This window comes from Podarcis muralis, chromosome 8 (genome assembly GCF_964188315.1).
Source record: "Podarcis muralis chromosome 8, rPodMur119.hap1.1, whole genome shotgun sequence".
Taxonomy (NCBI): Eukaryota; Metazoa; Chordata; class Lepidosauria; order Squamata; family Lacertidae; genus Podarcis; species Podarcis muralis.
The window spans coordinates 34,830,223-34,845,676 of record NC_135662.1 but is presented as its reverse complement, the minus strand read 5'-3'; the positions used below and the strand labels follow the sequence as shown (position 1 = coordinate 34,845,676).

Sequence of the window (15,454 nt, the reverse complement as noted above, 5' to 3'; positions counted from 1 at the left end):
CTTACTGGCTCTTGATTTCATTTTTTGTTCATCACATAGCTCAGTCGGTAAAGCATGAGACTCTTATTCTCAAGGTTGTGGGTTCAGGTTCCACGTTAGGCAAAAGATTCCTCCATTGCAAAGGGTTGAGTTACATGACCATTGTGGTCCCTTCCAACTACAGTTCTATGATCCTATGACTAATGTATGCAGGCATTAGTTCAGTGTTGAGACAGCTGCTACAAGTACACTGGGAATAGGATCTGGAAAGATCTGATCCATTAAGGGCGTACATAGCAGAGAAAGTCCCACTGGACTGGGAGGAATGTCTGAGTAATTAACTCTATTGAGGCACAAATTCATAATAGAATTAGATAAGTACTTTAAAGCTCTTTTCAGGTAGGTCTGGAAAAATCCCTAGACCTGAATTACCCAGCAAGTACTAATACATTTATATAGTACTGCTACCGAGTTTTCAAAGAACTTCACGTGCATTATCGAATTATAACCCTTACAACAAACCTGTAAAGCAAGTATTATTCCCCATATGGGAATGTCGAGACAGAAGGACTTGCCTAAGCCCAGGAAGAGTAAGATTCAAATCAGGAGTGTTGCTAGGAGACAATTCCCATCATCCCTTGTGGCACAGGCTAGTGGGAGTCTATCATCTTCAGGAGGGTCACAGGTTCCATACCATGTTTGTAGAGGTAATAAGAGTACAGTGGTACCTCAGGTTAAGTACTTAAATCGTTCCGGAGGTCCGTTCTTAACCTGAAACTGTTCTTAACCTGAAGCACCACTTTAGCTAATGGGGCCTCCTGCTGCTGCTGCGCCGCTGGAGCACGATTTCTTTTCTCATCCTGAAGCAAAGTTCTTAACCTGAAGCACTATTTCTGGGTTAGCGGAGTCTGTAACCTGAAGCGTATGTAACCTGAGGTACCACTGTACATGTAAATGTGACACTTGGTGATAGGTTGTTCAGTAAGTTTGAAACATTTTTTAAAACTGTTAAATCCAGATTTTTATTGTATACATATTTTTAGGATACATTTTCTTACATCAGTCAAGGAAGGCTGTAATCCTGTACCTATGTATTTAGGAATAAAATCAGACATAGGCTACAATCTTGTATATAAGAAAATGCATCCTAAAAATATTTAAATGCCTAAAAAAAATGGGTCCAGAACCAGAATGTACAGCTTTGAAATCCTCAAAATAGCATGCATTGTGCTAATTGGTTATTAGTTATAGAAGTTTGAAGTCACACCACCATGTTTCTCTATGGCGCTTGGACCAAACCTAGTCCCTGATAATCTGTTTCTATAAGTGACTTCATGTTGACAAATGATACATTTGCGTAAAACAATATAAAGCATAGCTTACAATTGGTTGAACATTTTCAGTTGCTATATTTTAGTTATAAGCTATTGACTTATTTGTATTCTAAAGGTTTTTTATCAATTAATAAATACATAAAATATACACACCTATATCCAAGACTGCCAAGTAGCAGTAATTTGTGTTCATGTTGGGTACTCTTTCATATATTTGACAACTTGAAATATTCCTTCTAGTGGTGCCTACAGACTGCATATAAATTTATTTTTAAAAATCCATACTGGACTTTATTCTTTGTTTCCGTTCTTATTTCCCCCTTCACTTTATTTTCAGATAAATAATGTATTCCAGTATTTTTTCAAAGTAGGCAGTACAACCCGGTTAAATGCTCTCCAAAATTTAGCACACCAGCTAAGAAAACAAAGCGTAGATATAAACGTTTTATAAGCATTGATGAGTCCTCTAAGGTGTACTGAATTTGTTTTTCAAATTACTCAAATGTATCATACAAGGCTAGTCTTTCATTAATGCAGTTACCTTAGCAATTGTTTTTATCAAAAGGGATACAACAGAATGGCAACACTAGAGATAGGACAGGATGTATAATAATTAGATGCAACTTCTAAGATCTGGAGAACTTTTGGCCCTCCAGATGTTGCTGGGCTACAAGTCCCATCAGCCCCAGTAAGCACATCCAATGGACAGGAATGATGGAAGTTGCAGTTCAGGAAGGTCAAAAGTTCTCCACACCTGTCGTAACTGCATGTGAAGTGACTGCAGGGAGCCTAAGCAGAAAGTCCTCTCAGTATACCAACCTATGCTGCCTCTTAAAATATGCGCCCAATGGAATAGGGATTTGTGGGAAAGCTTGAATTGTTGATGGTAAATAGCCCACTGCTTTTTATGTTGGTTTGGTTAAGATTTCTATCTAAATTAGCTTAGCACTTAAAGCATTTGTCTAAAGCGATGGCCAAACTTGACCCTCCAGCTGTTTTGGGACTACAACTCACATCATCCCTAGCTAACAGGACCAGTGGTCAGAGATGATGGGAACTGTAGTCCCAAAACAGCTGGAGGGCCAGGTTTGGCCATCACTAGTCTAAAGCAATCCTCTTAGTTTCCCAAACATATTCCCAATGCTATGATACAGTATAAGGAGAGGGTAAAATTGAGAATGTTACCTGTAGCAGAATAAACTTGGATTATGCACATGATGACGCAGGTAACTATCAAGCCACCTAGAGTTTAGAACCTATCACTAAGGAGGTGTCTTTACATACTACCAAGTGGCAGAAATAGTAAAAATATAAGTCAAGCATGAACCTGCTATTGCATGTGCCACATAATATGCACATCCTATAGTGAGATGCATTAGGAGTTTATACATCTGCCTCTCACAACATACAAAAAAAGTGCTGGTTTCCTTGCAAGGACAGCTTTGCATGTCTGTCTCACATTACCACAGGTAAGTAGCCCTACATTGATTTAAAGGGACAGCAGGCCACAAAGGCATGTTGCCTCCAGTATATAACAGTTACAGAAATCCACACACATCAGGAAAAAAACAATTACTAGAAGTTTAAATCAATATTTAAATCCATATTTGTCTCAGAACTCTACTCTTACATTATTGCAAATTGCAATAAGCTTTCCCCACTGTTGAAGATTTCTGCAGAATTGCCTGAAACGTTAAAATGATTATACAGATGGATCTTAAGAACATTTAGAGAGGCAGAAACTACTTCTCAATGGTTAATTCAAAATAAATGTGGACTTGAATTGTGGCTCATTCAGAGATGATATGCAACAGTTCAGCAACTGGAAGATTCAGCCAAATGCCACTTTTCATTTACTGCAGTTCAGACCATAAGGATTTGGGTCAGTTCTTCTGCAGGGATATGTAATATAGTCAGGTTAAAAACCCAGAACAAGGGCATTTTTTAAAGTTCTATCTCCTAATCCCAAGACAATCTCTCCATTGAAATGCAGTTTCTCTCAGGAGTCACTGGCCCAATGCCACAAAGACTAGCAGAGGCTGAAGACAGCTTTTAATTTTTTAAAAAAGTATCTAGTCCTCTTAGAAAGTTATGGAGCAAAATTTGCAAGTACTTTTTAAAGGCATTTCAGGAAAATGCACCAGTGTTTCTGGCCAATGAGTGAAGTTGCAGCTAGATTTGTCTGACATCTGTTACTGTCTATAAGTTATGTTCTATGCAATAGATGTGGGTGGGTGCTACGTAATCCCCATCCCCTCAAAAGGCAAATATAAAAACTTTGCAAAGGGGCTTATCTTCTGCTGTGCAGGAGCTAAAAATCAGGCCGTTAATAAGAATTTACCACATAGTTAACCCGTATAAGGTCTATTCTGATAGTTGGTCTCTGCGTTTAATGGGGCTTACTCTCAGGTAAGCTGGCACAGGATGGCAGCCTTGGCATTGGGGATTTAACATCTGCATGGCAGGCAGAAATTAAACGTATGGAAATAGCATGGAGAAAGCTTCACTATGACAGTATGGTAAAGGTAAATGACTCCTGGATGGTTAAGTCCAGTCAAAGGCAACTGGGGTGCGGCACTCATCTTGCTTCAGGCCAAGGGAGCTGGCATTTGTCCACAGACAACTTTCTAAGTCATGTGGTCAGCATGACTAAACCACTTCTGGCACAACAGAACACCACGATGGAAGCCAGAGCATATGGAAACACTGTTTACCTTTCTGCCGCAGCAGTACCTATTTATCTACTTACACTGGTATGCTTTTGAACTGCTAGGTTCAAAACTGCTAGGCACTCTAATTTTGTGGTATGCCCCACCACCCAGCAGCCATTTTGTGATTGGTGCTGTCAGCACTCAAAATTCAAAATGTTTGCACTTGTCTAAAAAGGTTGGTGGCCCCTGGTCTATCTGAATCCAAGAAATTGGATTGTAACTAAACTGAAGAAAAATAGGAAGTGCAATTGACAGTGCAATCCTATATATTTTTACTCAAAAGCCAGCCCCTTTGGGTTCAATGTGGCTTACTTTCAGGTAAGCAGGTATAGGATTACAACCTAAAAGACTTGTTTTCTTCCTATGCCTTCTCAAATTTATGATCAAAGTAAGTTTGAAACACTGTAATGACCTGTTTAAACAAGTCTCAAAGGAGCTACAAAGGGGGAATATGTGGTTAAGGTGGTTTCAGCTACTTTTCTAAGGCTGGACTCAGGAGATAATGTGAAAAGTTTTTTATTATTAATCAAAAGTTAACAGCAACAGGCACATTAAAATGAGTATGGCAAAGCCTTTTACAAATGGCTTTACACTGAAGCTCTCTCCCAAAAATGGCTGTTGCAAACTGTAAACAGAATGGAATAAACAGTCTTTACAGTAACAAGGGAAATACAAATGAACAAAAAGAAAGCACCAATTCCTCAAAATAGATTACAGTTGTGCTTACAGTACTTAAAACAATGTAAAAAACAAATTACAAAAAAGGAATGCTTGAAGATTAAAAATTAGTCCTTAAAATTTGTCCTTAAAAACATTTTCTCCTTTTCACATCAAAAAACCCCATAATGGGGAGCATTTCAGTAGAGGGAGGAATAAGTAAACAATGCACTTTTTCAATCAACAACAAAATTTGGTCACTTAGCTTTGTGCATAGTTTAAGGCAGCTGTAGCAACCTGTTCCTTTCCCCCCTGTGGCTGCTCATGAAAATGTCACATTCTAAAAAGAATAAATAAAAAAACATTACCTTTCAAATCCTTCCTATTGTTCCCTTCCTCCCCAACCCACCCCCCATCCCCAAGTATTCACACACACAAACACACACAAACTTTCTCTCTCTCTCTCTCTCTCTCTCTCACACACACACACACACACACACACACACACACACACACACACAAACATACATACATACACACACACTGCAGCGAAAGGGGCATTTGTACCCTTGTTCTGAAGGACACACTTCCCATCCCACTTTATTTCAGATTGGCAAATACCCTGAGCTGTTTCTGGTGTTCATAATCATTCCACCTGTTTTCCCTTGCATGTGCAGTTCAAGTGTACAATAGTGAAAACAACATGCAAATGTTTCCACGGCAGAATCTTAGCACAATGAAGACTCTTCTTCTCCTCCTTTATACCATCCCACATCCCCTCCCAAAATCCAGAAGTATTTCTGCCCGCTGTAATTGCATTCCCATTCTGCACTGGAGTAAAAGCTTGGCTGTGCTTTATGTAAAAAAATGCTCTTTCCAATGCACAGCCAAAATTATGACACATGGGATACTTTCTTTTTTACTAGCAGGAAAATGAGCTGCAGTTTCAGATTTGATCTCTTTGTCTTCCTTTTTAAAAAAATTAGTGGTTCCTTCACAGCCATGCAGAAAGATTAATTTAGAACCTATAGTTTCCAAGTACATTTGTAAACATCAGTTCTTGCCAGAGGCATCCAAGTAGGGGCACTTCACTCTTCCACATTTTGGACAAGGACTGAATGAGTCTTGTTAAATTCCAAGAGAAGGAATCATCCACCATGTCATGTGGCAATTTTGAAGGCCTGATTTCAAATTTTCTCTAAAAACAAATAAAAACAAAGCGATGTGGCACGTAACAATATTTTCTCATACTTTCCCCTCGGTCAAGCTTCAACCACTCCTCTGGTTTGCATATTCAAGGATCCATGCAGAAGCCAAACAAGGCATATGCATATTGCTCTATGTTCAGGTCTTGTAACTGAAAACTGGGTTCAAATGATTTATCAAAGGAAAAACTTGGAAATAAATAATGCTGGCATTGTTTACACTGAAACCTTGGCAGTCAGACAAAATTTATCCTCAAACCCTGTTCCACAGATACCAGGCAAGAGGCAGTTTTTGTTAAGCAGATCCTGGGGTCAGGATAGTCGGTGTTCCTGAGGTATAACATCAGAGTCCATTTCCTCAAATGCAGGATCAGTATCATCGCCGCTGCTGGATTGTTCTCTCTGCACACCCTTCCAGCTAGCTTTATTCAATCCCAAATGACCAAGCATCGTTTGAGATAGTCTGGTGTTTGAGAAACGAGCCCACTCTGTGAATAATGGTTCCACCAAATAGGTCATAAAACCTAATGAGAAAAAACACCCTGGAATTAGAACCCCAGAAACAAGAGACTGTGTGTTTTCCATGTAACATTTCAATATTAAGAGTTATTTGAATGAGTTTACTGTGTTTTATCTTCCTGTACTTATTACATTTGCTCAGAGTGCTTTTTGAAAGGCAATTTAGAAACTAAATAAAATAATATATACATTTTAGTACAAATGCAAAATAAAGCAGCACACAAGCTCGCTCTCTCTCAAGCCCTAAGGAATACAACATATTTTTTTGTGTAGAGTTGAGGCTGCTACTGAGTCACACAAAAACTGCTGGGTTCAAAAGATCTCATATGCGTCAGGTCAGTAACCATAAACATTTGCTGCTTCAAACTGATCAGGTAAAGGAAAGCCCTCTGATTTCACCATGCTGCTATGACAGGAAACATGTGGTAGTGCAGTCATGAATCAAGTAAGGGACTTTATGGGTAAATACTGGTCAAGAAATTTAAATGCTGCTTCTTTTGGTTACTAGCTTTCAATTGCTTGAGACCAAACCTGCTGGAGACTTGTGTGCATAGCAACTCCTTCCTCCACATCAAACCAGGATGTGCGGAAAGGAGTTGTGCATGCAAGTCTCCATGGTTTGCTGTGATGTCCAAATAAGACATGCTAACCATAGTTTGCCTACAACTCAGAATTAAAAAGCACACTTCAAACAAAATTTCCAACTCTGGAAACACAGCATTAAGCAAATGGGATATTTCCTCCCACCGCTCCACCCCCACCACTGTGCAGTTCCTGAATCTGTTCTGTGGATTCCCCCATACCCTGTTAAGCAGATCTGGGAGGGCAGAGGGGGCACCACTTGCAGTAGCACAACTCTTTCGTTGAATACTGCCAATGTTGTTTAAATTTCCATCATTTAAAAATAGTAAAAATAATAAATTTGTATACCGTCCTTCATCCATGAATCTCAGGGTGATTCATAAGTAGCCCAGTAGAAAACAAGTATCCTCTTTAAAATAAATAATTTGCCACAAAATTGAATTTGACCTAAAGTCACAATTAAAGCCTCTTCACAAGCAGCTGTCAGAATTTATCCAGGCAAAGAAATATAAATGCCAGATGAGAAAACAGAAAACTCTCTCTATACACTTCCTATTTCATGGAAATGAAAATTTCAACAACAACAACTAAACATAGGGTAGCATTCACTAAACTTAACAGTAGTTAACTGAAATTAATAGCCCTAACTTGGAAATGTTCATCATTTCAGTGAGTAAAACTAAGCTGAATACCACCCAAAATGTTCTCTTAAAAACTGTTAAATACTTTTAAAACTAAACATCACACAGTTTATCTTCCCTATATTATATATTAATGGAAACTATAGTAACTTATCACATAGATCTGTAGTTACCAATCTGGATGTTGGCAATGGTTTCTGTCTGTCGATCACACAGCGGACTCACGCCCAAGCAGTATTTTTTCTCAACATCTCCTACAAACAGAATACTAATTTAATAAGCCATTTTCTACAATTCAACAAAACTGAAAGTGTTAAGGTCTTTCATTTAACTATTATTAATGTTAACAGATACCAGACAGATCTAAGAAATGTAACTTCAGTTGTTTAATAAATACAGTTAAATACAGTTGCCGTATTTAAAACCACAGCTTTATCATTTGAACACTAGCTTCATAACTGTTTACAAATATAAATGATCTAGCATATATGATCTAGCATTTTGTTGTAATGCTCATGAAATGAAGTACTAACAATAATTCTTTCTAAACGTTAATTCTATAATGCAATAAGCTGTCACTCTGCTTTGGAACACGTTTTTAAAAGAAAACCCTGACTAGCTTTTCAGATATCTTTTAATTGCATAACTTTCTAAAGAACTGCCTGAAATAACTGATATTATAGTTTGAAGTCTTGTTTCTTCTCTTATGTTTTACTCCAAGAAGACCCATTTATCCTAAACAGAACCCAATAAGGCAGACATGTATATACAAAATATTTTTTCAATGTGATCCCATTGAGATCCCAAAATGAAATTTTGCAGGTAGTTCTTAGAAATATTAAATAATACATTTTTTCAAATTTTTTAATCGTATCTATTCTTTTTAAAATTTTAAGTTTTGTAACTTCAATTTAAAGTAAGTCCATCTTGTGACATATATTAAAGCCCATGAGGTTCTGAAGAGATTGGTGTTTTTAGTTTTGACTTATCTCAATGCTGGGCTGAGCAACAAGATGAGATAAAATGCTAAAATTTAGATTTAAACTTAGTTTTTATCATTCAACAAGTGTACAAAATATTGAGAAAATTGGATAACATGAGGTAAAAAAGTTGGATCACTTGATATGGAATTACCCAGCAAGAAAGTTACCCATTTATCTCTCAATGAGCAAATGCAACTTGAAAGATCAGTATCATGTTTTCCATTATGAATTTTTCCATTAAAAAAAACATCATGAGTTGAACTACTTCACAAGACCTGTAGAATGCCATAATTATCACTATTGTAATAATCTCTCATACAAGAATGGTTTGCAGAAAGTTTGTAGGTGAACTTTCAGGCTGTAGATCCAAACCACAGGGCCAAGTTAGCTGCTTCAGGTTCAAAATCTTCCACTCCCTGCCTTAAAAACCATATTGTTGAAATACATAAATGCATTTCAAAAACAAAAAATCCTAAGTGAGAAAAGTGACAAGACTTAACCAACCTTTGATTGCTATTTGAAGGGAAATCGCTGCTTGTGAGAAGTGATAATGATCCAGTAACAGTATATTGTACTCAATAGCTGAGCTAATGAGTAGGCACCCCTGACAATTAAGTCCAGTCGCAAACGACTCTGGGGTTGCGGCGCTCATCTCGCTTTAGAGGCTGAGGGAGCTGGCGTTTGTCCGCTTCCGCAGTTTTTCTGGGTCATGTGGCCAGCATGACTAAGCCACTTCCGGCGAAACCAGAGCAGCGCACAGAAACACTGTTTACCTTCCTGCTGGAGAGGTACCTATTTATCTACTTGCACTATATGCTTTCAAACTGCTAGGTTGGCAAGAGCTGGGACCGAAAAATGGGAGCTCATCTCACCCCGTTATAGGGATTCAAACTGCCGACCTTTTGATCAGCAAGCCCAAGTTAGTTAATGCAATATCAGCAAAGATCTGCACAGTTAAAAGATTTTATATACAATTTCAAAAAGTGCAAGATTCCAGAAACCTAACTGCAATTCCATCTCAATTCCACTGACAACTTAAATCCATGTACAACAAAACGGTGTGTCCAACCTTTTAACTTGCATAGCACAGTCCTAAATAATTTTTAATCATCAAGCAATTCTACGGAGATAAATTCAGCTTTTTTTCTCAATACATGTGGCTTTGGACTGAAGCAGCAGGTGAAAATAAAAACTTTATTACTGTGAAATAGCTTCTCATCCAGTTAAAGTTAAGGTAAGTAGAAATGTCAAGTGTTCTGCGAATCTGCAATCTATACAGTAAAAATGGTCTGAGGAAACCATTCAAGGTGCATTCATTGCAAATAATAAAATTTTCTATTTTCTGTAGGAGCCATGCTTCACTACAATTCTTTTATCATTTTGTTTCACATTCCACAGTGAAATTACTTTTCGCTACTTGCCTTGATGAAAGAATTCTTCTGTTACTTTTTCACTCCACTGCTTGCTTAATTCCCAAGTCCGGCAGGGGTTGCAAATATCAGCACATTTCAAAGCCATCTAGTAAATAAGACAAACCATCAACATATTATGCAAGATATTGTGGCCTGCTAACAACTACACACTTAAGTTTTGCAACTTCAGATGATACAAAGTGTCACATGGCACAATGGGTCAGTACATCTGGCTGTTAACAAGAAGTTTGGAGGTTTAGGCCACCCAGGGATGGCTGTGAGCAGGATTCCTGCATTGCGGGAGGCTGACTAGATGACCCTGTCAGTCCCTTCCAACTCCTTGATTCTGTGACTTCTAAGTCAGGTTCTTTTAAAATCCTTAACAATATGTAATGGACAAGTGATACCGAGCAAAGGGGGCTACAATGCAGCACACATGTGGATCACTATCACTAAATCCAATGTAACTTAGCTGAACAAGCGGTGTGTTTTGGGAAGGAAATATGTTTAAACATATATGAGTTAACCTCTCCAAGAAACATCAATGCAATCTTGGAAAATTATGAAGACATTCATCTTCCATAGCACCAATAAAGAAGTCTGATAGCAAGCAATATCAATTTAATATGGCTATGTCTGGTTATCATGAAAGAGCATTCATCAATACACTGCACTTCATCCTTCACCATTTACGAATGCCTGCCTGTAAATTAATGCAACGTTGCTTTTATTTCTTTTTAAAATTTGTATCCCACCCTTCCTCCAAAAGGAGCCCAGGGCAACAGAGCACACTGTTTTGGCTACGGAATGTTAAACTACAGAACTCACTCCCACAAGAAGCAGTGATGGCCATTTACATGGATGGCTTTTAAAAACGGATTAGACAAATTTAAGGAGGATAAGCCTATCAGTGACTACCAACCATGATGACTCCACTATTGGAGACAGTATGCCTCTAAATACCAGTGCTGGGAATCACAAAGGGGAAAACACTGTTGCACTCAGGTCTAGCATGTGGTTTCCCATAGGCATCAGGTTGGTCATGGTGAGAGCAGAACAGATTAGATGGGACTGTGGCCTGATCCAGCAGGGCTCTTCTTACATTCTTATGCTATTGCTTTCTTGTTTGGAAAAGTTTCAGAAGCAAGACTGGCTTAAGGTGGTTGAGGGTCTGTTGAAATGCCCAGAATAGGCCCCCCTTTTCATCCTCGTTTTTGACCACTTCTTGGTTTGGGCCACTTGCCAACTCCCAGCCTAGCCTAACTACAAGACTGCTATGAATACATACAAGGAAGTATAAAATGGCTGCAAATGGGGATTTAATGTTTGGAGGCAACAAAATTGTGGTTCCTTTAATCAGAACAATGCATTTCTGTACTATAAATGGCAATGTTTTTCAGCTTTCTCTCACTCAAATTAGCATACCTCCAAAGCTTCAATGAATCTTAATCCGGCCTGATTATGGCATGCTTTAGACGCACAAGTCCCACTTGTGTTCAATGGTGCTTACTTCCATGTTAATGAGCACAGGGGACTGATTCCTAAGGAGTTATTTTAGGCCTGTAGCCACTGGGGCTGGAGGCTCTGGAAAGCAATTTGATTGTTTTACTTGCACAGGTAAAATAGTAAGAAAAGCAGGTAGCTAGCATTTTTCCTAAGTGCTCAGTTAAAAAAAGCTCCTCTCACTTCCCAACATTCTGCAACAACAGCAAGATCACTTAGATAATTAACAGGATTTTAAAGTGTTAAAGAATATCTTTTTAAAAATAATTTCAATTGTTTTAAGATTGTGGTGAACAGAGTAAGATAAACATTTGCAACCATTTTACTGGCAAATGGAATATCTAAGTTTTCTGTACTAGAAAACTATTTTTGTTAGAACTATGCCATCAGATAACACATAAGGCCATCTTCAAACCTATGTGCATCAACCAAAAAATATTGTAGACTGCAAAGCAGTTGTTACTGAACAGTTGTACTACTTTTCTATTTAGAGACCAAACAATTACCTGAAGAATGAGATGACGATGATTTTCCTCTGTTAAGCATAAATCTTCCTTGTCCAAATGACTGCGAAATAGAGATAGATATTCATTTTGCCGACTGATATCAGTGGCAAGTATCAGTGCTCCTATCTGGCTTTCCATCAGCTGCCTTAAATTGGAGATACACAGAAAGAAGAATGAAATAAGTGACCAACATTTAAACAGCCTTTGTTAGCTTTACACAAAATTCAGGCCAACCCTGATTAAATTACTATAAAATACAGTTTTGTTAACAAACTAAGACCCAGTGCAACAGTTCAATAATTTAACAAAGTCTTCATATCACTCAAAATTATTGTGATAAACATGAAAAGTGTACACTTTACAAGTGTAGCAAGTTAGGCATCAAGATTTGTTTTGTTTTGATGGGGTGGATGGGATATAATTGCCTTCATCATATGAAGATGCAGTAAATTATATTACTTGGAAATGTGTTTTTACTTCCATTTCACATCCATTTAAAATGTTCTGCAATATATTTTCCATAGATGCACGCGATACTGCAAATCTGACACATGCCTGTTTTCTAGTGACATATGTGCAAATAATCCAGATTCTCTCAACAATCCCACTGCAGATCTCCAGTGGTGATTTTCCAATACTGAGGTATTCTGAAAAGAAGGGGAAGAAGAAGAGAGAGAATTATGGTTATCAAATATTCATTGAATTCTGAATTGTATTTTCATGAATGAACAATCCTTTATGCCAATACTTCACTAGGGGATAGACAGGGCGAGTACAACCTCTCCTGGTTGTCTCTGTGGCTTTCAGTGTCATCCGTGATCACATCCTTCAGAATTCTCTCTCCAACTTGGGACTAGGCAATATTGTGGCTCAAAATGGCTCCAGTCCTACCGTAGGGGAAAGTTCCAGCATGTGGTGCAGGGGCCTATGGGTAGCATAAAGTTTAATTTCATCTCCCATGCTTTTTCAACATCTACATGAAATCACTGGGAGGTTACCCAGAGCTTTGGGATACGGCATCATCAGTATGCAGAAGATGCTACCCAACTCTCTCATTTACACCTTTGGATTCCAGAATGTGGCTGCTGGAAGAAGCTTTCCATTCAGACCATCGTTACATAGCTCTTCTATGGGCTTCACTCGTTACCAGTTTGCTCCCAGGCACTGGCTTTGATGTTAAAAACCTTAAATCACACAAGGTCTGCCCCAAACAACTTCAACTTCAGATCATTGTGCAATAGGCACCCCAAGCTGGACAATTTAGCTTGTACACCTTTTCTGGTTGGCCATGCCCAGCTGTCAATCATATGGCATCAGGTAATTGACACGTAAACCACAATCCCAACTGTTCCTTGGCAGCAGAGCTTGCATTTGGTGCTATTTAATTATTATGCTAAACGCAACCCCGGCTGGATTGATTCCTTGTGGGAATTGCAGCTCCTAAGCGGGGAAGTTTTCTGCTGAAAGCAGCATGGCTTGCATTCAGCGCTGAACTGAAACAACACCAAATACAAGACACAATGTTTTCTGGCAGATTTAGGCCTTTCCACCAGTCAAAGATTGCTCCCAGAGGTGTGGCCACTTTTTGAGCCAATCCATTCCCCAAAGCTGCTATAAATAATTAAATCACTCCTTTAAAAATCTCTCCCACCCAGAATTTGTGACTACCAGCAAGTAAGCATTTTTGCACTTGGTTATGTTTTTCCAAACAGAAATATTTTTCCTCACTTACCTTGTATAAAGTTGCTAAATAATGGTTTGTTTTAATAAGGAAAGGCTGATTAACACCTGGGTGATCCAAATCATGAGTGGCAGCTGCAATTAAGCCAAGAAGAGTATCCCATGGAGTCAGAGACTGGGAAAGCTGTAATATATAAAGCATGGCCACATGAATATTCACTACTGACACTTCAAGCAAACTTGGGTTGCATCTGTTCTTTTTAAAAATGCACTGAATTTCATCTTTCAATGTATCAAATTCTTCTTTCATTTATTTATACTTTTATCTAGAATATAGGATTCAGAGTTCTCTGTAGGAAGACCAATAATAAAGCAGTAAGGGAGGTGTACATTTTTATTACACAAAACTAGTATTTACTTATTTGTTTTTTAAAAAGGCCGGTCCTATGCTACATGAAATCTGCTTTTGAAACTGTATAACTTCTTTGCTGAAAACTGTTAAGGAGATATTTTTACCTTAGGTTCTTTTAAAAAACAGTGCATGGCCTGAGTCACATCAGCAGCATGAACTGCATTGTGGTATGGGTTGTGACTGTGGTAATCTTCTTGAACCATTACTACAAATGAGAAGAAATCTTGCATTAATTTACCTTCCATATCATTGTGCACTTTTATTTTATAAGTTACTGTTGAAAAACCAAACAGCTTTGGTCACACATTCAGCCAGCAAGCAGTATGAGCCCATGATCCTCCTTCCACCATGCAGATTACCTTCAGTGCAAATCAGGCTGTATGCACTAGAATATCTGTCCATAAAGTCCCAGTGCACATTATTTCCCCTACATCTAAAATGGTGGAGGAGTAATCATGTAAACCAGGTGTTTGCCCTTATTAGGTGCTCACATAGAGGATCGAACTCACACTTTACATAGCATATAAATTTTAGAAGAAACTTACACCACTCAACCATATTACTATTGCAGCATTCCAGACACAACTAAAAGTATAAACCAAGGCATATACAGTTGTGCCTCCAACTCAACAGACCAGTATATTATTAAAGCAGAACCACCTTCATTTGTGTGTGTGTATGTTGACTACTAAACAACAGTATCCAATTATAAACAGTTCTGCCAGTACTTTAGCTATGCAGTAGAACTTCTTCCCATTTTCCACTTGACCAGTAAATCTGCTCCAGAGGGATGTGCGATCCCCACAGAACAGATTTAGAGAGTATGCAGGGAGGGGGAGGGAAAGTTCTATTGCACAGCTAAAAGCCCTTGCTTTAGAAGAATTGTTCAGCTGGATACTAACCCGAAGGGCTTACGCATGTCAAAACTATCCATGAGGATAGGACTGGGCTTCAATAATAGTTCTCTTCATAGAGGATTTCAAACAAATCCAGTCTCGCCCCCCAAAATAAAATAATAATAATAATAATAATAATAATAATAATAATAATAATAATAATAATTGGCCATGCTTATAAAGAATGTGGTTTTATATTAATTTTAAAAAATAAGAATTAGGTTACTAGGTCAGGAAGCAGACCAGCGTATTAGTTTTTAAAACTTTAAGAAATTTAGTAAAGGTAAAGGTACCCCTGCCCGTACGGGCCAGTCGTGTCCGACTCTAGGGTTGTGCACCCATCTCACTTAAGAGGCCGGGAGCCAGCGCTGTCCGGAGACACTTCCGGGTCACGTAGCCAGCGTGACGAAGCTGCTCTGGCGAGCCAGCACCAG

The 15,454-nt window shown here is 38.4% G+C and overlaps 1 protein-coding gene across 2 annotated transcripts in view; it reads right to left on the bottom strand.

Moving 5' to 3' along the window:
• Nucleotides 1-4,524: 4,524 nt before the first annotated feature.
• PDE7A (phosphodiesterase 7A) overlaps nt 4,525-15,454 on the bottom strand; it is a 51,008-nt gene continuing 40,078 nt past the window's right edge. For both annotated transcript variants that reach the window (XM_077932966.1, XM_077932967.1), the window contains 7 exons: nt 14,229-14,329; nt 13,765-13,896; nt 12,584-12,679; nt 12,033-12,173; nt 10,033-10,129; nt 7,802-7,882; nt 4,525-6,410 (listed from right to left, as the gene is read on the bottom strand). In XM_077932966.1, coding sequence (XP_077789092.1) covers nt 6,199-6,410; nt 7,802-7,882; nt 10,033-10,129; nt 12,033-12,173; nt 12,584-12,679; nt 13,765-13,896; nt 14,229-14,329 — 860 coding nt within the window. In that variant the 3' untranslated portion in view covers nt 4,525-6,198. The remainder of the gene's footprint in view (nt 6,411-7,801; nt 7,883-10,032; nt 10,130-12,032; nt 12,174-12,583; nt 12,680-13,764; nt 13,897-14,228; nt 14,330-15,454) is intronic.